The sequence below is a fragment of the Brachycentrus maculatus genome, unplaced genomic scaffold (assembly GCF_059751285.1).
Source record: "Brachycentrus maculatus isolate JH-2025_06_01 unplaced genomic scaffold, ASM5975128v1 h1tg000741l, whole genome shotgun sequence".
NCBI classification, from domain to species: Eukaryota; Metazoa; Arthropoda; class Insecta; order Trichoptera; family Brachycentridae; genus Brachycentrus; species Brachycentrus maculatus.
In genome coordinates, this window is record NW_028281472.1 from 42,958 (window position 1) to 68,516 (window position 25,559).

Genomic DNA, 25,559 nt, shown 5'->3' on the forward strand with positions numbered 1-25,559 from the left:
TGTTCTTGAATCACTAGAACTTCACTAGAGATATCTATTGGTGAGATGTAAAGAAGCTTTTTACAAAGCGGAAACTCTTGTATTAGTATGTGAGGTCCGAATCCTGGATTATAATCGCACAAATGAGAAACGGCAGAAATATCATTTTCATTTTTATTATTTAAGCTTATAATTTGACTTCCATATTCAAACACGAATGCATCAAAACACAGTCACAGTAGATTTTAAGAAATAGTAGTATTTACTAAGTAAAACATTAATTAAAAATTGATAGATTTTACCACAAAATGACTGCCGAATCAATTAATGAAATTAAATAAATATAATTGACGTACAATGCCATTGGCAAAAATTATAACATCTTCCGATGGTGTGATTAATTTTGTGCCACCCTGTATAACTGACAGAGATAGGTACACTCGAATGTTGTACTGTACCCAAATACTGAGGGCTTCATCTTCCATTGCCTAATTTTTCAGGAGTAGTTTCACGGATATTGCTCGACTTCTGAGCGACTTCTTCCGGGAGCTGGACGTGGTACCCTCGGATGTGGTGGCAGGACTCGTTCTTCTTCGACAATTCCAGAAAATAGAACAAAAGATCATCGTGAATCAGGTACTGACAATTTATTGGAACAAATGAGTGAAGAAAGAACTACTTCAAACCCTTAACCTTTTAACCGCGTTAACTTTGTTCCTGAGAGACGCCCGTGCGCGGCGGTATTTTGGCAATTTTTAAACAATTACTTTTATCATGTATTTAGTTAAGAAACGATTTATTTTCCTAAACAAAAACGTTCAATGGGATTCATTGTGCCTATAATACACGTGTGTCACATTATTCTTGAAATATATCGTAATATAAACAAATAAGATCAAAAGATAAATAAATCAAAGCACCCACCGTGTGTCACTCTTACCCACTGGCGATGTGTAGCGTCGAGAGTGAGATAGATATAGGGCATAATTATGGCGCAGACTAATTACCGACCGCAAGAAAAAAAACAGGGATCTGTACTTTTATTTATCCTTCTGACCTTACAAATTATTAGTCAGATATTTCAACAGATGTCATAAGGCCAAGGATTGACTTATTATTTTATCCAAAGTTCCACACCATGAAAAAATCCCTCCAAGTTGAACTGAGGTTCGAAACTTGGAGCAAAGTAAAAACACATACGCTTATGTCAGCCGCGTATGTTTTGTGTTTGTGAAAACACATACGGTTATGCGAGCCGCGTGGATCCGGTTAAGGTGGAGACTGACCGGAGCATTTCGTCGTAACATAACGTCGTAACATCGCTCGCGGCGAGCATCCCAAACTATGGATGGAGCGCTCGGCTCGCTGCACTGACTGCCTGAATGGTCGCATCGTTAAGTGTTACGTTATGTCTTCTTGCTTACTTTTTAATTTAAAATTTTTAATGTTTACGCCTTAAATGTTATTTTGTAATGTATATATTAATTCTTGAATAAATTGAATTAAAATTTAAATTGAAATTGAAAATTGACCAAATGTGGAGGTCAGTCTCCACCTTTATCCGCACCCCAATGGTGCATAGGGCACTGCACCATAAAATAAATATTTTGATCTTTAATGCATGAAGGAAAGGTGATCAGCCCTACGCTCCAGGTACCAGTCCAGTGTAATATTGAATAAATATGAGAATGAAAATATCACTTATATTTATTTGACCCCACCCTTGGGAATTGGAAAAAACTTGGCGTGATATCAAATGGAAATGTTATCAGGTCAGGAGTTTGAATAATCGGCAGGTATGTATGAGGGGACGCATGAATGTGGAAGAGACGAAGATTGTTTGCAAAGACAGATTGGTGTGGCGTTCTATCATTCTGCCCCTGCGGAGAATCTTGATGGTTGGTTAGCTAGTTTAAAAAGAATGTATATACATATACATGTATATTTTTGTTTTTTTTTTATTATTTACACCAACATTTCAATTTCATACTATTCCTGTGACCCTAAGCGGCTCATTATTAGAAATAGGTATCAAATTGTGGTAGAGTGGGTTCCAACCGAGAAACTCTGACTAAAGAGTGCGCGACATTAACCACGGGACCACAACCTGACACAATAATTAGTTTAACGATAGAATGAGTTAGAGGCAAAGATTGTTCAAAAAGACAAATTAGTGTAGGGTCTTCTTCTCTCTGCCTACCCCTGCAGTGATGTGGTGTGGTAGTTATTTAATTGCTATTATAAAATATTTTTTAAAACTGTTTCCAATGATATCTAGGCTTTGAACGTAAAAATATCATAGCTGGGTTTAGAATTAACCATATGTCTCTCTTTTCTTTTCTAGCGTACTAATGACGTATACGAGTTCCTATCTGGCGTTCCAGTCACTGCCAGAACTAGATTTCTAGCCCTGAATGATCCGGCGGAACTTGAAATGTTCCAGGTATGTTGTCGCGGAAACATCTTATGTTATTAGCGTAAACATCATTTTGTATTCGCCAAATACTTGTTCTAATAGATACATCGATCGGAACCCTGCAAGATATAATTGACTCCCTCCAAATAAACTCCGCTCGGTTAGGCCTAAGAGTGAACGCCAAAAAGACCAATGTCATGTGCAACTCAGCCTGTCCGGACCGAGATCAACATCTTACTTATGAGGGACGAGCGCTCGTTCGAGTCGACACCTTCAGATACCTCGGAACACTCATGGTGGAGGATGGTAGTGTCCAGAAGGAACTGAATGTACGGCTCGGAACGGCAGGAGCTATATTCAATAAAATGCGCAATGTCTGGGACTCACTGCTTTACTCGACAAAAACCAAGTGTCGTCTCTTTAACGCCTGCATCCTAGCAGTGTTGCTGTACGGATGTGAGTCGTGGCACCTCACCAAAGCTCAAAGCAAGAAACTAGTAAGTTTTGAAAATAGATGCCTGAGGCGAATACTGGGTATAAAGTGGTATGACTTCGTCAGGAATGACGATGTGAGGAGAAGAACTCAACAGCCCCTCATACTGGAAGTCCTGAAGAGGAGAAGGTGGACATGGTTGGGACATGTCCTTAGAATGCCACCTGAGGGCATCAACCCCTCATGTCTCTTCTTCCAACCCCGAGGATTCCGGCGCCTTGGAAGGCCGCTGACGACCATTCACCGACTATACTCAGCGGAACTTCGAGACGCCGGACTGACCTGGGAGGAAGCCAAGGAGATGGCGCGTGACAGAGTGACTTGGAGACAACTCGTGTTGGCCATATGCTCCACCTAGGGAGCGAACATGGAAGAAGAAGAAATACTTGTTCACAAATCTGGATTATCTCCACTTAGGAGTTATTATTTTTATTATTTTTTAACATCTCAACATAGATGAAGAAGAATATGGAAGTCTGGGCATTTGCGAGACTTACGACCATCATAGGATCGTAAGTGACCACTTTACACACGTGTAACATTCACTAATTCTACCCACGGTTGACAACCACACTACTCAAATTCTCTTCAAATTCAAACTTTGAAGAGAATTTGAGTAATTCTATATATATTGTTCAAATTCAAAACAATCACTAGAATTACACTAGAGACATCTATGGTAAGATGAAAGAAGCTTTTTAATGTGAGGTCCGAATCCTGGATTGGATTGGATAATTGGAGATAATCAAGATTTGTATTTGGATGCACTCAATGTGTTTTGAATTTGAACAGTATAAACAATGAACCTGTTTGAATAATCCCTGTTATTCAAAGCTCTTAGCCTGAATAAAATACCCGCTATTAAACTCAAAGTTGAATTTACTAATAAAACCATATAAATATGATATTTCAAAGTATTTAGTGTATTTTGCCAGTTTATAAAACGTTAAAAACTTTATAATATGCATCGTTGAGTCAATATTGCATATTTTTGAGTTGACTTTTTTGCCAGTACACCTACGACATAATAAAGCTTAAATATGCCCACGGGCGTTTGTGCACTACACAGAATTACACGGAGTTTTACCGTCCGGCACGTCAGTTAGCATATCGTAGTCGTACAGGAGAAAGTGACCAACTAACAATACATAAAATGTTCAGGAGGGCCATTTAAGTCACTTTTGCTTGGCAACAAAATAAACATCAATGCAGTTAGTCATTTTTACCAAGTCAATATATTATACTTACAAGTTTAAAACCCTTGGAGATGTTTTTCAGGGCAATATTAAACTAGTAAGATATCAAATCGTGAATGATCACATTTTTGTAAAAAATGCACTTGGTCACTTTCTCCTGTATGACTACGATATAAAACAGATGATTGGCTTGGATTGGCTTGTGCTTTTGTCCATCTTTCTTCGGATCGGAGCTCTTGATCGGTGCGTGAACACGTTGCGCGTAAATTCCATCACGCTAAACTGTCATAGTCGCTTTTATTTTTCAAAACCGGACTGCCGGATGGTAAAATTCTGTGTAGTACACAAGTGGCTTATGATAGACAAGTCATAAGCCCTGTAAATACTCAGACTTCCATATTCTTCTTCACATATATTGCGATATCAAAACGTCTTCTTCTTCTTCTTCTTTATGTAGATCCTAGGGATCTGTTTGTGCCTCCGCATGTCGCTCTTGGGATGTCGACTCCCAGCTGTCTATCCATCTTTTCGGAGGTCTGCCTGGGGGTCTGCGTCCTTCAGGGTTGCCTTGGAGGGCGATACGTGGAAGTCTGTCTTCTGACATTCTGTTTATATTATGGTTTCTAGTTGAACACCAATTTAATTTAACAGAAGGGAAGCAAGATGAAAGCGGATTACTTTTAACACAAATTTATTCAGTTCTATAAAATTACAATCAAGAAATAATTGCGTGATTCTAATATGAGAACAGTTGAAATACGTGTCGATCGGAGGATGGGCGGTGACGAAATGTGACGGGCCAGTTTCCGCTCGTTGCGGGCTCAGTAGGGTGTTCGGTTATTCATTCGATTTGAGTTGCCATAGATGTGTGGGTTGCCACAATATGTTTCTTCCAGTATCGCCTTCGTTGTCGTCCCCGCCTCACGATATCCTCCGTCTTACACATATTAAAATGTAATTACACATATCAAAATGTAATTTGTTTTAATTGATTTCAGACTGTGGTCCATTATATGCACTACGCGCTGGGTGCATACGGTTGGCCAATGTTCCTTCTGACCAGTTCTGCCGCTAGCGCATGCGGTTTGTGTGCGTCCCTCAGGTAAATTGCACCTATTTAATATGATAAAATACAGTCAAACCTCGATATAACGGATCTCTGTTTAATGATCTTCAGATATAACAGGCATAAAATTCGGTGAAGTGTAAATTTTTAAAAAAAATATCCTGTTTTTATTTATTTATTTATTGACTTGGCGTTTAATTTGTAGAACTTCATTTTAATTTATGTATTAATTTTAAATCAAACACAGATTTTTTGAGTCTACTAAGTTGTATTTTATTAACAAAAAACACATAAAAAATTATACTGTGACAATTGTTTCGCCTTGTTAGGGCATTATCAAACGAATGTGAAGATCAAATGGACTACGGTCCTTATGTAGCTATCCAATTCTAAGTGACAGTTTTAACACGTGCAGCAATAATTTATGGGAGACAACAGTAGCTAATGGGGGATGTAGGTATGTACCCTTATATTTATTTTCTGGGAAAGGAAGAATTTATTGACATGGCCATATTTTAGAGAATTAATATTTTAAAGCTTAATACAATTGTTGGTAATATTATTTTTAAGAATTTATATATGTAGATGTAATTATTAGTTTATCAATAACGCATCAATTTTTTATGTGTTTTTGTTAATAAAATACAACTTAGTAGACTCAAAAAATCTGTGTTTGATTTAAAATTAATACATAAATGTCCTGTTTTTATTTATTTAATTTTATTTATTTCATATTACATACATTTTAATTTTTTTTACTATACGTATTACGGCTCTTTAGGCATGGCCTGTGTTTAGCCGAAATACTCATTTATTTGTTCATTTATTGAACGGCTAAAGCCTTTAACATAATACATATATACAGTATCTAATATAAAAATACACTAATGAATACACTAGTAGAGAAACAAAAAGTCTTAAAACATAATAATAATGCAATGCCCTATGCACCATTGGGGTGCGGATAAGGATTTGAATTGAATATCTAAATACAGTGTTTGTATTTTTAAAAAAAAGGTTTTTGATTTATTTTAAACTTATTTTTATATAATGGACTTTCAGATTTAACAGATACCCCCTCCCTTCAATTAGTGCGTTATGTTGAGATTTTATTGTAACAACTATATAGTTTTTATGAAAGTAAATTTTATATAATGGTTGTTTTCAGATGTTGTTGTTCTTCAACGGTTGGCGGCGCCACCGTTGTCCACGACAACTGTTGCCAATGTAATTACACTGCTCTACGACACCTTCTACAAGTTGGAGATGTAAGTTATATTTGTGAACTATGTCTTCTACGGATGGAAAAGAGAGTGAATGATGGACCAGAGTGAATGATTCACTGAATTCAGTTAAAATAAAAGCCTATCAGCGAGAGCTTAAGTGGCAGTGCACTGCACACAAGGAGTCCTGGTTCCAGTCCTAATATATGGAAGTAAAGTGCTGAGTTGTAGATGTACACTTTAGAGTGGAGACTACCCGCTGCATTTCGTCGTAACGTAATGTCGTAACACCGCTCGCGGCGAGAATCTGATACTATGGATGGAGCACTCGGCTCGCTGTACTGACTATAAGAATGCTCGCATCGTAACGTATTACGTTACGACAAAATGGCTCCGGTGGGTCATCACCCTTAGACGCCATATATGAACAGTTGAAGTATCACGCATTTTGCAAGTAATATTTATCATTGTGGTTTTTTAGGAGTTTAAGTTTTATCATTAATAATAATAATAAACCCTTATCCGCACCCCAATGGTGCATAGGGCACTGCGTCATATAAACGCAGTGTTATCTTGATCGTTTACACATGAAGGAAAGGTGATCAGCCCTCCGCTTCAGGTACCAGTCCAGGATAATATTGAATAAATATGACAGTGAAAAAATCACTTCTATTTATTTTACCCCCCTTGGGAATCGAACCCGGGACCTCCAGAACGGTAGCCGAGCGTGCTGACCATTACGGAGGCAAAATTTTACAAATTTTATCATTAATTATTATTTATTCTATCCATATACCACACCAACCCTATGTATGGAAGTGAAGCATAGAGTTGGCAAAAGAATAATTAAAGTAGACTTGATGCAGTCAATCGACTGGCGCATACAACTGGGATGGGCAAAATTTGGAAAATTAAAGTACATTTTTAAAGCGAAAATTCCGCAATGTCTAAAAACTAAGGCGTTTAACCAATGCATCCTCCCTGTATTAACTTACGGCGCAGAGACGTGGAATCTAACAGCAAGTCTTACTCATAAAATAAAAGTCACCCAGCGTGCTATGGAGAGATCCATGCTCGGAGTGTCGCTAAAAGATAGAATCCGAAACGAGGAAATACGCAGAAGAACTCAAGTAGTGGATGCTACCCGACGAATAGGCACACTCAAGTGGCAATGGGCAGGACATATCTGTCGAAGAGACGACGGTCGATGGGGAAGAAAAGTATTGGAACGGCGCCCAAGAACTGGCAAACGAAGCATCGGCCGACCCCCTACAAGATGGACTGACGATATAAGAAGAATAGCGGGAGTGACCTGGATGCGGAAGGCGGAGGATCCAAGAGGATGGAGACTCGTGCGGGAGGCCTACGTTCAACAGTGGACGGACACAGGCTGATGATGATGATGCAGTCGGATGGTAGATGTTGCAATGGTGATATAAGGAAAGCGTGCAAAGCTGAAAAAAATAAAATAATAATAATAAAACCCTTATCCGCACCCAATGGTGCATAGGGCACTGCATCATATAAACGCAGTGTTATCTTGATCGTTTACACATGAAGGAAAGGTGATCAGCCCTCCGCTTCAGGTACCAGTCCAGGGTAATATTGAATAAATAGTACAGTGAAAAAAAATCACCTGTATTTATTTTACCCCCCTTGGGAATCGAACCCGGGACCTCCAGAACGGTAGCCGAGCGTGCTGACCGTTACACTACGGAGGTGGAAAAATATATTATCAATAAAATTAAGAAAGGTGTGTTGTGATGGTTTGGACATGTGGAAGGAATGTAGATGGAAATAGGAGCAGAGAAAGACCGAGTAAAACTTGACATGTTCAAGTGTTTCAAATACTTGAACGTGATCAAGTCAGAAATCGGAATAATCAGCGGGTATTTTGAGGAGATGCATGAATGTAAAAGAGGCGAACATCGTTTGCAAAGACAGAGTGGCGTGGCGTTCTTTACTCCATGGTTATTTTATTTTATTTTTTCGGGAATTGTGCAGCTTACATATAAAAAAATGATATAATAAACAATAGTTACATTAACAATAATAAACATTACATTACATTAACAAAAATAGTTACGCTAAAAAAAAAAGCCAATTAAACAAATTCCACATTTATTTTCTTCTACTAACCCTTTTCCGCACCCAATGGTGCATAGGGCACTGCATCGTAGCGACACAGTGTTATCTTGATCGTTGATTGCATGAAGGCAAGGTGATCAGCCCTGCGCTTCTTGTACCAGTCCAGGGTGATATTAAATAAATATGAGAGTGAAAATCGGCCATATTTATTTTGACACTCCTGAGAACACCAATGTTAATGTTCATGTTTTTAACCTTTTAACCGCGTTCACTTTTTTCCTGAGAGACGCCCGTACGCGGCGGTATTTCGCCGTTTTTTAAATGATTACTTTTATCATGTATTTAGTTAAGAAACGATTTATTTTCCTAAACAAAAACGTTCAATGGGATTCATTGTGCCTTTTTGGTACTCTATAATACACTCGTGTCACATTATTCTTGAAATATATCGTAATATAAACAAATAAGATCGTAACATAAATAAATCAAAGCACGCATCGTGTGTCACTCTTACCCACTGGCGATGCGTAGCGTCAAAAGTGAGACAGATATAGGGCATGATTATGACGCGGACTACTTACCGACCGCAAGAAAAATCAGGGATCTGTTCTTTTATTTATCCTTGTGATGTTACAAATTATTAGTCAGATATTTCATCAGATGTCATAAGGCCAAGGATTGACGTATTATTTTATCCAAAGTTTCACACCATGAAAAAATCCCTCCAAGTTGAACTGAGGTTCGAAACTTGGAGTAAAGTAAAAACACAAACGGTTATGTCAGCCGCGTACAGGGAATGTTTTGTAAAAACACATACGGTTATGCGAGCCGCGTGGATCCGGTTAATGTTGCCATTTATTTTAGTGAGTTATTATTTTAATGATTTAGCTAGTTGTTTATGCGATGTGTCTTAATTTTATGGGCAATCTTGCAGGTGGACATTGTGTATGTGACATATCATGTGGACGTTGCGGAGACGCCATTCTTCATAGCAGTGGATCACGAGAAAAAGTCGGTTGTGTTGAGCATACGCGGAACACTCAGCATGAAGGTATTCTTCAATCGTTCCCAATTTATTTATTTATTTATTTATTTAAACTTCATGTACAGAAAATAAAAAGTACATTGGCGGGCTTATTGCTAAAAAGCAATATCTTCCAACCGACCAAAGACGGACTAGTGATATTGATCAAAACGTTTGATACCATATATAGCCGTTTGCAATCAGTGGGCAGATAGTACTTGAACAATTAAAAAGAACATTCCAATTCATTCTTGGACCTAAACAATGTTCAATTTATGTTAAGTACTGACATTTCTTGGTCTACTAAGAATTCTACATTATGTTATATATCACTCACTCCTTTCAAGAACGTCATAAATCAAAAATTGTCAATTTTCAGTTGTGCATGTTTTCGGAATGCCCAGAGAATGTACTATATCCCAGCAAAAGAGGCATATTTTAAACTTAATATTTACCCGCTACAGGGCAGAAAATGTTGTGTTTTGCATTTTGAAGAAAAGGTATTGTTTAATTATTTTTTTAAATATACTCAATATTTTTCAAACGGAGAAAAAACCTTCAGGTTTTACATTAAAAGATCTGTTGCACAGTAAAAAGTTCAATAAGTGGCTTGATATTTATTTTTAATACATTGTGTTATATTTTTCAACTTTAAAAAAGTTCTCCCAAAAAATCAAGTTTTTTTATTTATGACGTTCGTGAAAGGAGTGAGCGATATGTGGAGGTCCGCACCAAAACGTTACATTTCCATTATAAATGATATATCCGCTTCCTAGGTGGAGCATATGGAGTCCACAAACTATCTCCAGGCTTTTCTGTCGGCTGCCAGCTCCCTTGCATCCTCCCAAGTCAGATCCGCGTCCCGAAGTTCTGACGAGAACTGCGGACGAATTGTCAGCATTGGTCATCCTGGGCGGCGCGAACCTGATGCCTTGTAAAAGAGGCAAGCTTAATGGCGGCTCTCAGGAGGCATGCGGAGTACATGGCCAAGCCAACTGAATCGCCTCTTCTTGACGACAGTTGTGACCAAGATTTGCTGCGTCCTGCGCCTTATCTCTTCATTCCTCACAAAGTCAAACCACCGCACGCCTAAAATTCTCCGCAAACACCTATTCTCGGCACTTAGTACACGGCTGCTCTGGGCCCTTGTAAGGTGCCATGTTTCACAGCCGTATAAGAGAACAGGAGCAATGCAGGCATTGTATAGGCGGCATTTGGTCTTCACCGAGTATAAATCCGATCTCCAGACAGCCTAATTGTCAGCAGTGGTCGCCCAGGACGACCACTGCTGAAAATTCGTTGGCAGTTCTCGTCAGAACTTCGGGACGCGGATCTGACTTGGGAGGATGCAAGCGAGCTGGCAGCCGACAGAAAAGCCTGGAGACAGTTTGTGGACTCCATATGCTCCACCTAAGGAGCGGATATGGTTTATTAAAGATATTACCACAAAGTGATTGCCGAATCAATTAATAAAACAACTTTATAGTTTTTTCCCACTATTATTTTATTTAACCAGATTGGTAAACATTCTCATATCGCCTCTATCGCTACTTTGAGTATAACAATCGCTTTCAGCATCACTATTGGACCAATCTGCCATTGTAAGGGCGAAAACAATAGGTCTATACACAAAACTTATTCCTATTTTTCATTAAAAATTACTAAAATAATTAAAATGTAAATTTGTTTTAAAATTTTTTTTTTTTTTTTTTATTCATTTAATATATTTACATTTTTATTTATAACATAATAACATTTGAATCATTTATACATATGTAGAACTTTTATATTTTGATTCGCTGTGCCTCTCCATAAAAGAGTCTGTGCTCTTGTGCTTGGAAAGGGACTTACACTCGTGGTTTAATGTTATATAATAAAAGATATAATAGTTTTTTTAATATATTTTTTTAAAGATTTAAATGTATAGAGCTTTAATTTTTTTCTTGAGGATTTTTATATCATCTATTTTTTTATTTCTTTAGGGAGTTTATTGAAATGTTTGATTGCCAAATATTTGAAGTTTTGCTGAAATTGCTTGGTGTTGCATTTTGGAATAGAAAAATCGTTTGAGAATCTCGATGATAAATTCTTTGTTAAATTTAAATAGTTGTCACCCTTTAGTATTTGAAAAACTGCGGTTTTTTTTATAAATGGATTCTATATTTGGGACTTGAAATTTTTTAAATAATAATTTTGTTGGAAATATGTTTTTTTTTTTCAAGATGACTTTAATTATGGTTTTCTGTACTATTTTCACTGAGTTCAGTATGTTGTTGTATGAGCCTCCCCATGCAATAATGCCATACTGTAGTAGTGAGTGAACGATAGCATAGTAAACTCTTTTTAGGTTGTCGATGGTTAGTATGTTTCGGATTCTAATGAATATATATATGCATTTTCTTATTCGTTTTACTAGTTCATTAATGTGACTATGGTATTTCAAATGTTGGTCTATTATAACACCTAGATATTTTATTTCTTTTTTTGGACATAAAACAGAACATAAGTTTTTGCAATTTGAATCCCTGCAGTCACCATTGTGAATTGTAATTTTTATATTTGTCGGTATTTTGAGTTTATGGATACAAAATGGGATAAAGAATGTTTTATCTGTATTTAGGGATAATAGATTATTGTCAAACCAGAATTTTAGGATTTTCATGTCCTTATTAATATTAATATTAATATTTTATTTTAACTTAATTATAATGTCCGCCTCCGTAGTGTAATGGTCAGTGCGCTCGGCTACCGTTCTGGAGGTCCCGGGCTCGATTCCCAAGGGGGGTCAAATAAATATAAGTGATTTTTTCACCCTAATATTTATTCCATATTACCCTGGACTTGTACCTGAAGCGGAGGGCTGATCACCTTTCCGTCATGTGCAAACGATCAAGATAACACTGCGTTTATATGACGCAGTGCCCTATGCACCATTGGGGTGCGGATAAGGGTTTTTATTATTTTTATCAAATAAGTAATTATTTTCTGTTAGGTGATTGGCAAATTCATTTATAGTGATTTCAAAACCAAGTTACATTTTAATTATAAAATGGAAAATCACAAAGTTAGTGGTTCAAATATGAATTATAAAATTTGTTTATTTGTGAATATTTTAACCTTTTAACCGCGTTAACTTTGTTCCTGAGAGACGCCCGTGCGCGGCGGTATTTCGCCGTTTTTTAAATGATTACTTTTATCATGTATTTAGTTAAGAAACTATTTATTTCCCTAAACAAAAATGTTCAATGGGATTCATTGTGCCTTTTTGGTACTCTATAATACACGTGTGTCACATTATTCTTGAATTATATCGTAATATAAACTTATAAGATCGTAACATAAATAAATCAAAGCACGCATCGCATGTCACTCTTACCCACTGACGATGCGTAGCGTCAAGAGTGAGGCAGATATAGGGCATGATTATGGTGCGGACTAATTACCGACCTCATGAAAAATCAGGGATCTGTTATTTTATTTATCCTTGTGATGTCACAAATTATTAGTCAGATATTTCAACAGATGTCATAAGGCCGAGGATTGACGTATTATTTTATCCAAAGTTCCACACCATGAAAAAATCCCTCCAAGTTGAACTGAGGTTCGAAACTTGGAGCAAAGTAAAAACACATACGCTTATGTCAGCCGCGTATGGGGCATGTTTTGTTAAAACACATACGGTTATGCGAGCCGCGTGGATCCGGTTTAACTTTAAAAACACGCACGCTGTGAAACAATCTCTCAGCTCGACCACAAAAATACATTGGCATTATTGTCGATATATCGAAGGCCGCTCTTTTGACAAAGTGTATATATCGATTCTCAGCACTAACAATTAAATGTTTGTCGTTATGTTCCAGGATATAATGACGGATTTGAATGCAGAAGGTGAACCATTGCCCCTAACCCCTCCAATTGAAGACTGGTTTGGTCACAAAGGTATTTATGTTTCAATAACTGTCTACTATATATACTACTACTACTACTACTACCATCACGCTGTTTCACCGCAGGGGCAGGCAGAGAGGATGGAATGCCACACTCTTCTGTCATACATACACTCCTCGCCTCCTTCACATCCATACATCTAGTCACACATGCCCTCCGATTACGCAGACTTCTGACACCGCTAGATTTTAGGTTCTAATTGACTGATCGTGCCAAGTCTTTCACGGTCGTCCTCATTCGGTTTTCCCGCTCACATTCCTCACATATATTTTCTTAGTCTTACCCATTCGCTCCACATGTCCATACCACCGTAAAGAACTCTTTCTAATCTTTTCAAGTATTCCTCGTTCAGCCTTACATTCCTTTCTTATATCTTCGTTTTTAATTCATTCATACAATGATTTTCCACATATTCGTCTGAGGGAACGCATTTCAACAGCGTTCACTCTGCTTTCATCCTTCCTTTGCCAGTTCCATGTTTCGCTTCCATACATTAGTGTCGGTACCAGCACGCCGTTGTGAACCACTAGCTTTGCTTCCACATATATATATATATATATATATATATATATATATATATATATATATATATATATATACGGGCCAAATACACACATACATGCTTACAGACGGCACACACACGCACGTCACCGCCAGTGGGTAAGTGTTACACACGATGCGTGTTTGATTTATTCATGTTACGATCTTATTTGTTTATATTACGATATATTTCAAGAATAATGTGTATTATAGAGTACCAAAAGGCACAATGAATCCCATTGAACGTTTTTGTTTAGGAAAATAAATAGTTTCTTAACTAAATACATGATACAAGTAATCATTTTAAAAATGGCAAAATACCACCGCGCACGGGCGTCTCTCAGGAACAAAATTAACGCAGTTAAAGGGTAAAGAGTTATTTTAAAGTATTTTTTAATTGATTTGGAAATGTTGCCAGACCAGAGGAGGTCGTAGATGCTATTTGCGAGACATTGCCAGATCCCATGAGGTTGTAGACGCTCTTTGATAGATCCCTCTTGTCCAGGCATGGTCCAGGCGGTGCTATTTGCAAGACGTTATATCATATTAGACGTTAGATCATATAAGGTCACAAACGCTCTTTGATCTTTGATCCCTCTTGTCCAGGCATGGTCCAGGCGGCGGAGTACATCCTGAAGAAGCTGTGCCGGGAGCGGCTGCTGGAGCGCGCGCTGGAGAGCTGCGTGGAGCGCGGCACGCCCCGGTACCGGCTGGTGCTGGTGGGCCACTCGCTGGGCGCCGGCACGGCCGCCATCCTGGCCATCCTGCTGCGCCCGCGCTACCCGGACCTCGCCTGCTACAGCTACAGCCCCCCGGGCGGACTGCTCAGGTGAATCTTCATTTTCTTGCCGGTATGGCTAGTTGCTATTATAGCCACCTAATGTGTAGCGGATTGCTACGTTGGGGTTGCTAATGTCTGAGTTTTGGCGCCATGTTGGCGTGTTTAATGGTCACGTGAAAGGATCACGTTTTTGGTATTAAGAGGGTAAGCCAGAATAATTTAAAGAATTCTAATTTAAACCTATCAGCGGAAGCTAAACTGGCAGTGCACAACGGAGTCCTGGTTCCAACTCTTATGTATGGATGTGAAACATGGAGTTGGCAAAAGAAGGATGAAAGTAGACTGAATGCAGTCGAAATGCGATCTCTCAGAAGAATGTGTGACAAAACGAAGTATGATAGATGTGCGAATAGTGAAATAAGGAAGGAATGCAAAGCTGAGATAAGCATTATCGATAAAATTAAGAAAGGTGTGTTGAGATGGTTTGGACATGTGGAACGAATGAGTGAGGAAAGAACGGTAAAACAAATTTATGAGGCTAATGTAAGCGGGAAAAGAAGCAGAGGAAGACCGAGAAAAACATGGCACGATCAGGTATGCCAAATACTTGAAAGTGGTCAGGTTAGGAATCGTAACAATCGGCGGGTATGTATGAGGAGATGCATGAACGTGGAAGAGGCGAAGAATGTTTGCAAGGACAGAGTGGTGTGACGCTCTATTCTCTCTGCCTACCCCTGCGGGGAAGCGGCGTGATTGTTAGTTAGTTAGTTATTCTAATTTTAAGAAAACTCAAAGGTTGTTGTTTTTTTTCTAAAATGATGATAATTACAAAAACACTTAATATTATAAATTTATGAATTAAAGAAGCAAAAATGTGAATCTAGATAAAAACGTCCGTGGGGCCAACGGTGTAAGCGACACTCGTCCTTTTGTCCTCGGCTCGCCGCGATCGTTGATTCCGTTCGGAAATCTCCGTTGAGAATTTGTCTTGGTTCGTATTTGTCGGCGCTGCCAATTTGACTGTGTAGCTAGACGCCTACACTATTTTAATTCTGGCTGGTTTTTGGTGGCGTGTCGCCGTTGTGACGTGGATTAGGTAACCAGAGAAGAAATTGATGCCGTAGGAAGTGGAGGGCCGATCACCTTTCCTTCATGTGTTAACGACCAAGATAACAATGCGTTTATATGATGCAGTGCCCTATGCACCATTGGGGTGCGGATAAGGGTTTGAAGAAGAAGTATGTCCAAAAAACGTTAACTCGTAAAAGTGATTTTTTCACTCTTATATTTATTCAATATTACCTTGGACTGGTACCGGAAGCGGAGGGCCGATCACCTTTCCTTCATGTGTTAACGACCAAAATAACACTGCGTTTATATGATGCAGTGCCCTATGCACCATTGGGGTGCGGATAAGGGTTTGAAGAATAAGTATGTCAAAAAAACGTTAACTCGTATAAGTGATTTTTTCACTCTTATATTTATTCAATATTACCTTGGACTGGTACGGGAAGCGGAGGGCCGATCACCTTTCCTTCATGTGTTAACGACCAAAATAACACTGCGTTTATATGATGCAGTGCCCTATGCACCATTGGGATTCGGATAAGGGTTTGGATGAATGAAACATGTATTTAATAATATGTCATAAGAGCATATTTATACATACATAATGACGTCACTAAGTAGGTGTGTGTTTTGATTGGAATGTTTCAGTATGCCAGCAGTGCAGTACAGCAAGGAGTTCACGACCTCCGTGGTGCTGGGAAAGGACGTGGTCCCCCGGATAGGGCTCCACCAGCTGGAGGCCCTGAGGGCGGATCTCATCAACGCCATACAGCGCAGCGTAGACCCCAAAGTAAGCCCCCCCTTGTATTCATAACAAACAGGTTTTTCGATTCGAATCAGACATTTCGCATATCAAATTGGGCATTTAACAAATCAAAATGGACGTTTCCTAAACCAATTGGATGCCATAAAAATAAAATCAAAATGGAAGTTATATTGCATTACATAAAAAAGTTTATTAGTATTTTAAAAATATATTCATATTAGTACTACATATACCGTCATTGTATTCACACTTACTTACTTACTTATAACCCTTATCCGCACCCAATGGTGCATAGGGCACTGCATCGAATTGACGCAGTGTTATCTTGATCATTACTCAAGGTGATCACTCATGCACTTCAGGAACCAGTCCAGGGTAATATTAAATAAATATTACAGTGAAATCACTAATATTTATTTTCACCTCCCTGGGAATCGAACCCGGGACCTCCAGCGTGGTAGCTAAACACGCTGACCATTACACCACGGAGGCGGACAGATATTTACACTACCAGCCCACATCTTTTAACCAACTTTCAAATTGTACATATACTTTTAAATACTCTTCCGCACGTGATATTGTGATTCTCGTAATGATTTGAGTGATGTGAGAACTCTCCTATATTATTTTGTCCTTGTTCGCAGTGGAAGACCATCATATGCAGTGCGGTCTGCTGCTGCAACAGGAAGCCCAGGTCTGCCATGGCCCTGTCGGCCAGCGGGGCTACAGGGCTGGCCAAGTATCAACAGGTATTTATCTTTATTTATTTATGAATCCTTGTGCCCCAATCTCAGGAGACCTTTGAAGGGAAGAGGATTTACAACATTTTGAGTGTGTCCAAATACTTGTTCACAAAATCTGGATTATCTCCAATTACAGGAGTTATTTTCATATTATTTTTGACATCTCATCAAAGATGAAGAAGAATATGGAAGTCTGGGCATTTACGGGGCTGACGACCAATAGATGTCTCTAGTGAAGTTCTATTGATTCAAGAACAAGGTTTCTAAATTGGTTCATATATACAGAACTTCTAAGAATTTGAGTAGTGTGGTTGTCAATAATGGGTAGAATTGGTGAATGTTACACGTGTCTAAAGTGATCACTTAAACCAGCCTATGACGGTCGTCAGCCCCGTAAATGCCCAGACTTCCATATTCTTCTTCATCTTTGATGAGATGTCAAAAATAATAGGAAGAGGATTTGAGAGCATTCCCGAGATTAGGGCAAGAGCTGAAGGACATCTCAAGAGAAGGGTTCCAGGACTGTTCCCAAAAGCGGGAAACACCCTTGGGATAAATCATACATTTTTTACAATATCCTTATTATGAATTTAAACATAAAAACTAACCAGCTAACTAACCATCACATCGCTTCACCGCAGGGGTAGGCAGAGAGAATAGTACGCCACACCACTCTGTCTTTGCAAAAATTATTCGCCTCTTCCACGTTCATGCATCTCCTCATACATACCCGCCGATTGTTACGACTCCTAACCTGACCACTTTCAAGTATTTGATAATCGACGGCCCCTGCGTAAAGTACTCCATCTCTTCTTCTTCTTCAAACCCTTAACCGCACCCCAATGGTGCATAGGGCACTGCATCATATAAACGCAGTGTTATCTTGATTGTTAACACATGGAGGAAAGGTGATCAACCCTCCGCTTTAGGTACCAGTCCAGGGTAATATTGAATAAATATTAGAGTGAAAAATCACTTATACTTATTTGACCCCCCCCCTTGGGAATCGAACCCGGGACCTCCAGAACGGTAGCCGAGCGCGCTGACCATTGCACTATGGAGGCGGACGAATCTACACTACACGACTCCATCTACAAATCTTTTACTTTACAAGAGAGAGTTTAGAAGATTTTTTTCGACATATATATTTTTTTATTATGTAATGGTTGTATCCAGCCTAATATCAGCCTAACCTAACATAACCTTACCTAACCTAACCTCTTTTTGCAGGCAAAGGACGTAGCTCGATCCGGTAACGTTCATCCGGAAAGTGGGGGGACATTAACACTTCACAGACCGCTGTTTCCTCCGGGCAGGATACTGCATCTGGTCAGACATCATCCGGGACACACACAGTAAGTGGATTCACCCATCTAGACCGAGTTAGCTGACTGATATCAAGGTCCGGGAGGTGCCCTATCTGGGGCATGTGCTGAGAGGAGACAAGTAGGAGCTATTGCACCTAGTGGAGGGTCCACGAGGTGTGGGCAGAAGGCAGATCTCCTGTCCCCGGAATATACCAGGTTGGGCGGGGATCAGGACTGTCTAGAGCTGCCCGAGACAAAGATAATTACTCTCAAGTGTTAGTCGATGTCAGGGGGACCTGACATGACACACATAGAAGAAGAAGGTTGAGTTTACTAACTAGCTAGCTAACTGGGATGAGGTATTTGGGGTCACTATATGAGGTGACGGTATTTATTTATTTATTTATTTAAACTTCATGTACAGAAAATAAAAAGTACATTGGCGGGCTTATTTCTAAAAAGCAATATTTTTCCAACCGACCAAAAACGGACTAATGATATTGATCAAAACGTTTGATACCATATATAGCTGTTTGCAATCAGAGGGTAGATAGTACTTGAACATTTAAAAAAACATAAATTACAAATTGACATTTAAAAAAAACTTAAATTACCAAAAGACGATAAAAAGGAGGGCAAAGGAAGAAGGGAGTTTAGGGAAGGAGGTAGAGGGAGGAGGTTTGATGGACAGTTAGGATTCTAATGACAGACAGTAATGTCTCAGACATTTTTAAAAGTTAATACATATTGTTGTCTGATGTAATAGATTTTATCAAAAAACTAAAAAACAAAAAGATGAAAATGAAAAAAAAAATAACAAAAAAGTATTCTAGGATTCTAATGATCTTCTTCTTCTTCATCTTCTTGCTCAATGCTGAGCGTCGTGGTCTTCTGGAATGTCAGGCACTTGGTGCACAAGTCCTCTCCATTCTTCCCGGTCCTGGGCCAACTTGATGGCAGCGTTTAGCGAGGATCCGGTTAATTCCTTTATTTGGTCTGTCCATCTTGTTGGAGACCGTCCTCTTGCCCGCTTGCCTTCAACTGTACCTGTTACTACCAGTTTTTCAAGACTCTTCTCGTTCTTTCTGGCGATATGCCCAAAGTAGGACAGAATCCTTTTCCTGCAAGTCGTGGAGAGTCTTTCTGTCACTGACAGTTCGCGGAGAATGGAGACGTTTGTGCGTCTTGCAGTCCAAGGAATGCGCAGCATCCTCCTCCAGCACCACATTTCAAACACATCCAGCATATGTCTTTCCTTTTTCCTCAGTGTCCATGTTTCCACTCCATACAGCGCAATGGAGAATACAAGAGATTCTAATGATAAATAGGATGAATCAGGTAGCAAGTTTAAGGAAGAGAGGAGGGGTCAGGGGAGGTATTATGTGATGATGCATGAATGCTCTTTGTACTCATCACATGATTGCTTAGCAATGAACTCAACCCCTTGTGTGATTTTGTCCACCATGATCAATTTTCAAAATATTGCTGTCGCCACTGCATCACCAACAAACCGACCGATTAGAAATGCCTCGTGGATTTGCAGGAAGGTGGTGCGCAAGCGCGAGCCCGTGTACCAGGCCGTCTGGGCGGAGAACACGGACTTCGACGAGGTGCTCATCTCGCCCGGGATGATCCAAGACCACATGCCGGACAAGGTCCTGGAGGCGCTCAACAAGGTAGAGTTGCCGGCGGGGGCCAGGCCCACCCGGCACGCCAACCTGATCGTGTAGCCGGCCCCGCGCACGCGCTAGGGCTGCCCGGCGGCCGTCTAGGGCTGCCGAGACTAGTCTGACGCTTAATTTAGACTGCTAACGTGTGTTATTTATAGATTTGGCGTGTGATTTGTAGAAATCTGTTTTAATTTGTGTGTTAAATGTTAAATCGAACACTGATTTCTTTAGCGTACTAAGACGTAAAGTGGAACCTCTCATAACGAAAGAAATATCACTCACTTCTTTCCAGAACGTCATAAATCAAAAAACTTGATTTTTCAGGAGAACGTTTTTAAAGTTTAAAAATATAATACAATGTATTAAAAATAAATATCAAGCCACTTATTGCACTTTTTACTGTGCAATAGATCTTTTTATGTAAAACCTGAAGTTTTTTTCTCCATTTGAAAAATATTTAGTATATTTAAAAAAATAATTAAACAATACCTTTTCTTAAAAATGGAAAAACAACACTTTCTGCCCTGTAGCGGGTAAATATTATGTTAAAAATATGCCTCTTTTGCTGGGATATAGTACATTTTCTGGGCATTACGAAAACATGCTCAACTGAAAATTGTCGATTTTTGATTTATGACGTTCTTGAAAGGAGTGAGCGATATGTGAAAAAGTTGCTCCCTTTACGAGTGACTTTTTGCATACTGAGAGAAAGGGCAAGTCCCTTTTTCACGACATTACTCACGCTTGTGAGTGGGGACTTCCGCGCCATTTAAAATTAAAAATGTTTAGCATTCCAGTGTTTCGCTTAACAAGTAAGATTCCGGAACGAGTTTTGCTCTTTATCAGAGGTTCCGCTGTATTTTATTGTTAGAATAACACATATAAATAGATTTTTATGTTTTTTTTAACAATACAGTACAACTTAGTAGACTCAAAAATCAGTATTATTTTTTGACATCTCATCAAAGATGAAGAAGAATATGGAAGTCTGGGTATTTACGGGGCTGACGACCGTTATAGGCTGGTTTAAGTGATCACTTAACACACGAGTAACATTCAGCAATTCTACCCATTATTGACAACCACACTACTATAATTCTTGGAAGTTCTATATATATGAACCAATTTAGAAACCTTGTTCTTGAATCACTAGAACTTCACTAGAGACATCTATTGGTGAGATGTAAAGAAGCTTTTTACTAAGCAGAAACTCTTATGTTAGTTAGTATGTGCGGTCCGAATATATATAGAACTTCCAAAAATTTGAGTAGTGTGGTTGTCAATAATGGGTAGAATTGCCGAATGTTACACGTGTATAAAGTGATCATCTAAACCAGCCTATGACGGTCGTCAGCCCCGTTAATACTCAGACTTCCATATTCTTCTTCATCTTTGATGAGATGTCAAAAAATCATATGAAAATAACTCCTTTAATTGGTGATAATCCAGATTTTGTGAACAAGTATTTGGACACACTCAAAACGTTGTCAAAAATCAGTGTTTAATTTAACATTTAATATGCAACTTACATTTGTGTTAATTAGGTGGAACAGGAAACAAACCATTATTTTGTAACGTCATATTAAAATTTATGAAAAAACAAAATAATACTGCTGAAATTCTTCGTTCTTATTCTGGTTCTTGTTACAGGCCTTGCGGCCTGTTCAAAGAGGGATTAGCCTCCCGCGATATCGATTCCCAGCTGTCAATCCATCTCTTTAGTGGTCTGCCTTGGGGTTGGCCGTGCAGTGCGATGTGTGGGAGTCTGGATGGTTCCATTCTCCTCACACGCGCGTACCATTGTCTCCTTCGTTGCCTTCCCCATCTAACGACATCTTCTCGTTAGGAAGGAGGGTGTTGAATAAAACAGCACTGTAGACCAAGAAGATACAAACTTTTGCTTAGTTCTACAATAGCTCAAAGTGAATTTTTATTTTTTTTTATTTTGTGTACATGTATATATATATATATATATATATATATATATATAAAAAAAATTGCGGAGACCCACCAAGCCACCTTGTGTGTTTTGTCGGTGGAGTTCTTTTTTTTATACATTTTTACTGTTATTAACAATTTTAACCTAATATAGACACAAAAAAGAGAAAAAAATTAAGAATTTAAACATTTTACAATTTTCATAAAATGAACTCTTGATCATTTACCCATTCCTTTATTTTGCCTTTGTTCCATATTTTATTTTGACCTCTAACCTCCGTCGGCAACAAATTAAAAATGTTCGGAACGATATATTGCAGTGTTCGACTCCCATATTTATTGTTAATTGAATGCAAACTGATTTAAATCTGACTATTTCAAAATAGTCCGCCTCCGCAGTGTAATGGTCAGCACGCTCGGCTACCGTTCTGGAGGTCCCGGGTTCGATTCCCAGGGGGGGCAAAATAAATATAAGTGATTTTTTCACTGTCATATTTATTCAATATTACCCTGGACTGGTACCTGAAGCGGAGGGCTGATCACCTTTCCTTCACGTGTAAACGATCAAGATAACACTGCATTTATATGAAGCAGTGCCCTATGCACCATTGGGGTGCGGATAAGGGTTTTATTATTATTATTATTATTTATTTTAAAATAATAGCGTATTTCCTGATCCACCTAATAAATATACAGTGGAACCTCTCATTACGAGCACCTCTCATAACAAGTTATTCGCATAACGACATATTTTTTTAAAAAAAGGTGCTCCCTTAACGTGCAATGATTCGCGTAACGAGTGACAGAGAAAGAGCAATTCCCTTTTTCACGACATTCACTTGTGAGCCGGGACATCTGCACCACTCTAAACCAAAAATGCTTCGCTTAATGAGTATGATTCTGGAACGAGTTATGTTCGTTATGAGAGGTTCCACTGTATTCAGACAGCCGATTTTGCCTGGCAAAGTATCATATACACCGTAAGGGTAGAGACAATTAAATTTTTGCAAAAATACTCTTCCGGTTCTTAAGCATCATTCGACCGAAAAGGTAGAAATACCTATCCCGTCCTTAGTGTGTTAACACTACCCTGGGAATAGAACCCAGGTCGTAAAGGTAGCCAAATGTGCCAATCACTATAAGGGTTTGAAGAAGAAGTACGTCCATACTCCTGGACAGGTTAAAATAACACTTACTGCTTATATTGCGTATACTGGCATAAAACGTTAACTCATAAATCGCTCACTCCTTTCAAGAACGTCATAAATCAAAATACTCGATTTTTCAGGAGAACGTTTTTAAAGTTTGAAAATATAATACAATGTATTAAAAATAAATATCAAGCCACTTACTGAAATTTTTACTGTGCAACAGATCTTTTTAGGTAAAACATGAAGGTTTTTTTCCCATTTGAAAAATATTAAGTTTATTTAAAAAAATAATCAAACAATACCTTTTCTTCAAAATGCAAAAACAGCACTTTCTGCCCTGTAGCGGGTAAATATTAAGTTAAAAATATGCCTTTTTTTCTGGGATATAGTACATTTTCTGGGCATTCCGAAAATATGCACAACTGAAAATTGACGTATTTTGATTTATGACGTTCTTGAAAGGAGTGAGCGAAATATGCATTTTTGACTTACTGATGCATATTATGAAGCTTTCAACGTTCTATAAACTGGCAAAATACGCTAAGTAGTTTGAAATGTCATATATATGTGGTTTTACAAGTAAATTCAACTTTGAGTTTAATAGCTGGTATTTTATTCAGGCTAAAACCTTTAACCGCATCCACGCGGCTCGCATAACCGTATGTGTTTTCACAAAACATTCCCCGTACGCGGCTGACATAACCGTATGTGTTTTTACTTTGCTCCAAGTTTCTAACCTCAGTTCAACTTGGAGGGATTTTTTCATGGTGTGGAACTTTGGATAAAATAATGCGTCAATCCTTGGCCTTATGACATCTGTTGAAATATCTGACTTATAATTTGAAACATCACAAGGATAAATAAAAGAACAGATCCCTGATTGTTCTTGCGGTCGGTAATTAGTCCGCGCCATAATCATGCCCTATATCTGTCTCACTCTCGACGCTACGCATCGCCAGTGGGTAAGAGTGACACACGATGTGTGCTTTGATTTATTTATGTTACGATCGTATTCGTTTATATTGCGATATATTTCAAGAATAATGTGACATAAGTGTATTATAGAGTACCAGAAAGGCACAATGAATCCCACTAAACGTTTTTATTTAGGAAAATAAATTGTTTCTTAACTAAACACATGATAAAAGTAATCATTTAAAAAACGGCAAAATACCGCCGCGCACGGGCGTCTCTCAGGAACAAAGGTAACGCGGTTAAAAGGTTAAATAACAGCGATTATTCAAACAGAGATTTTAGAGTCAATGTTTTTTGCCAGTTTAACAACGATATAATAATTGTGTCGCCTACATTCAAAATCCGCCAGATCCATATAGGTCGATTTTCAAAAATGCCAACTGTGGGTTATATTGTTTAAAATAATTGTATATTTGAAAACCCAGCTAAATAATACATAAAAACAGCGTTGTATTTCAATTTCCGCTATATTCATGGAACTTGCCTTCTGACCCATGTCGGCCAATCAGAGAGCGGGGATAGGTCAAAAATTAAGATTTCGTCATTATCGGTTTGTGCCTTGTGTTTTTTTTTTAAATACTGAATAATTTTCAAAAATTCTCTTTTTCATAAAATGTTATTTTTGACATCTCATCAAAGATGAAGAAGAATATGGAAGTCTGGTCATTTACGGGGCTGACGACCGTCGTAGGCTGGTTTAAGTGATCATTTTACACACGTGTAACATTCACCAATTGTACCCATTATTGACAACCACACTACTCAAATCCTTGGAAAAGTTCTAAATATAAATGAACCAACTTAGAAACCTTGTTCTTGAATCACTAGAACTTCAAAAGAGACATCTATTGGTGAGATGTAAAGAAGCTTTTTTATTAAGCAGAAACTCTTATATTAGTATGTGAGGTCCGAATCCTGGATTATAATCACACACATGAGAAATGACGGTCGTCAGCCCCGTAAATGCCCAGACTTCCATATTCTTCTTCATCTTTGATGAGATGTCAAAAAATAATATGAAAATAACTCCTGTAATTGGAGATAATCCAGATTTTGTGAACAAGTATTTGGACACACTCAAAATGTTGTGAATAATATATTATCAAAAGATAGACAAATCTTTAAAACATAAATGTTACCCGGAGAATTTTGTATTTTTTGTAAAATCGATTTACATGGATCTGGCG

The 25,559-nt window shown here is 38.4% G+C and overlaps 1 protein-coding gene across 1 annotated transcript in view; it reads left to right on the top strand.

Annotated features, from left to right (window-relative positions):
• LOC148300365 (diacylglycerol lipase-alpha-like) overlaps positions 1-25,559 on the top strand; it is a 62,398-nt gene that overhangs the window by 22,883 nt on the left and 13,956 nt on the right. The window contains exons 8-18 of the mRNA XM_088274893.1: positions 480-615; positions 2,324-2,422; positions 5,083-5,186; positions 6,319-6,418; positions 9,396-9,512; positions 13,346-13,424; positions 14,580-14,802; positions 16,471-16,612; positions 17,233-17,337; positions 18,562-18,686; positions 20,182-20,314. Of these exons, the coding sequence (XP_088131019.1) occupies positions 480-615; positions 2,324-2,422; positions 5,083-5,186; positions 6,319-6,418; positions 9,396-9,512; positions 13,346-13,424; positions 14,580-14,802; positions 16,471-16,612; positions 17,233-17,337; positions 18,562-18,686; positions 20,182-20,314 (1,363 nt within the window). The remainder of the gene's footprint in view (positions 1-479; positions 616-2,323; positions 2,423-5,082; positions 5,187-6,318; positions 6,419-9,395; positions 9,513-13,345; positions 13,425-14,579; positions 14,803-16,470; positions 16,613-17,232; positions 17,338-18,561; positions 18,687-20,181; positions 20,315-25,559) is intronic.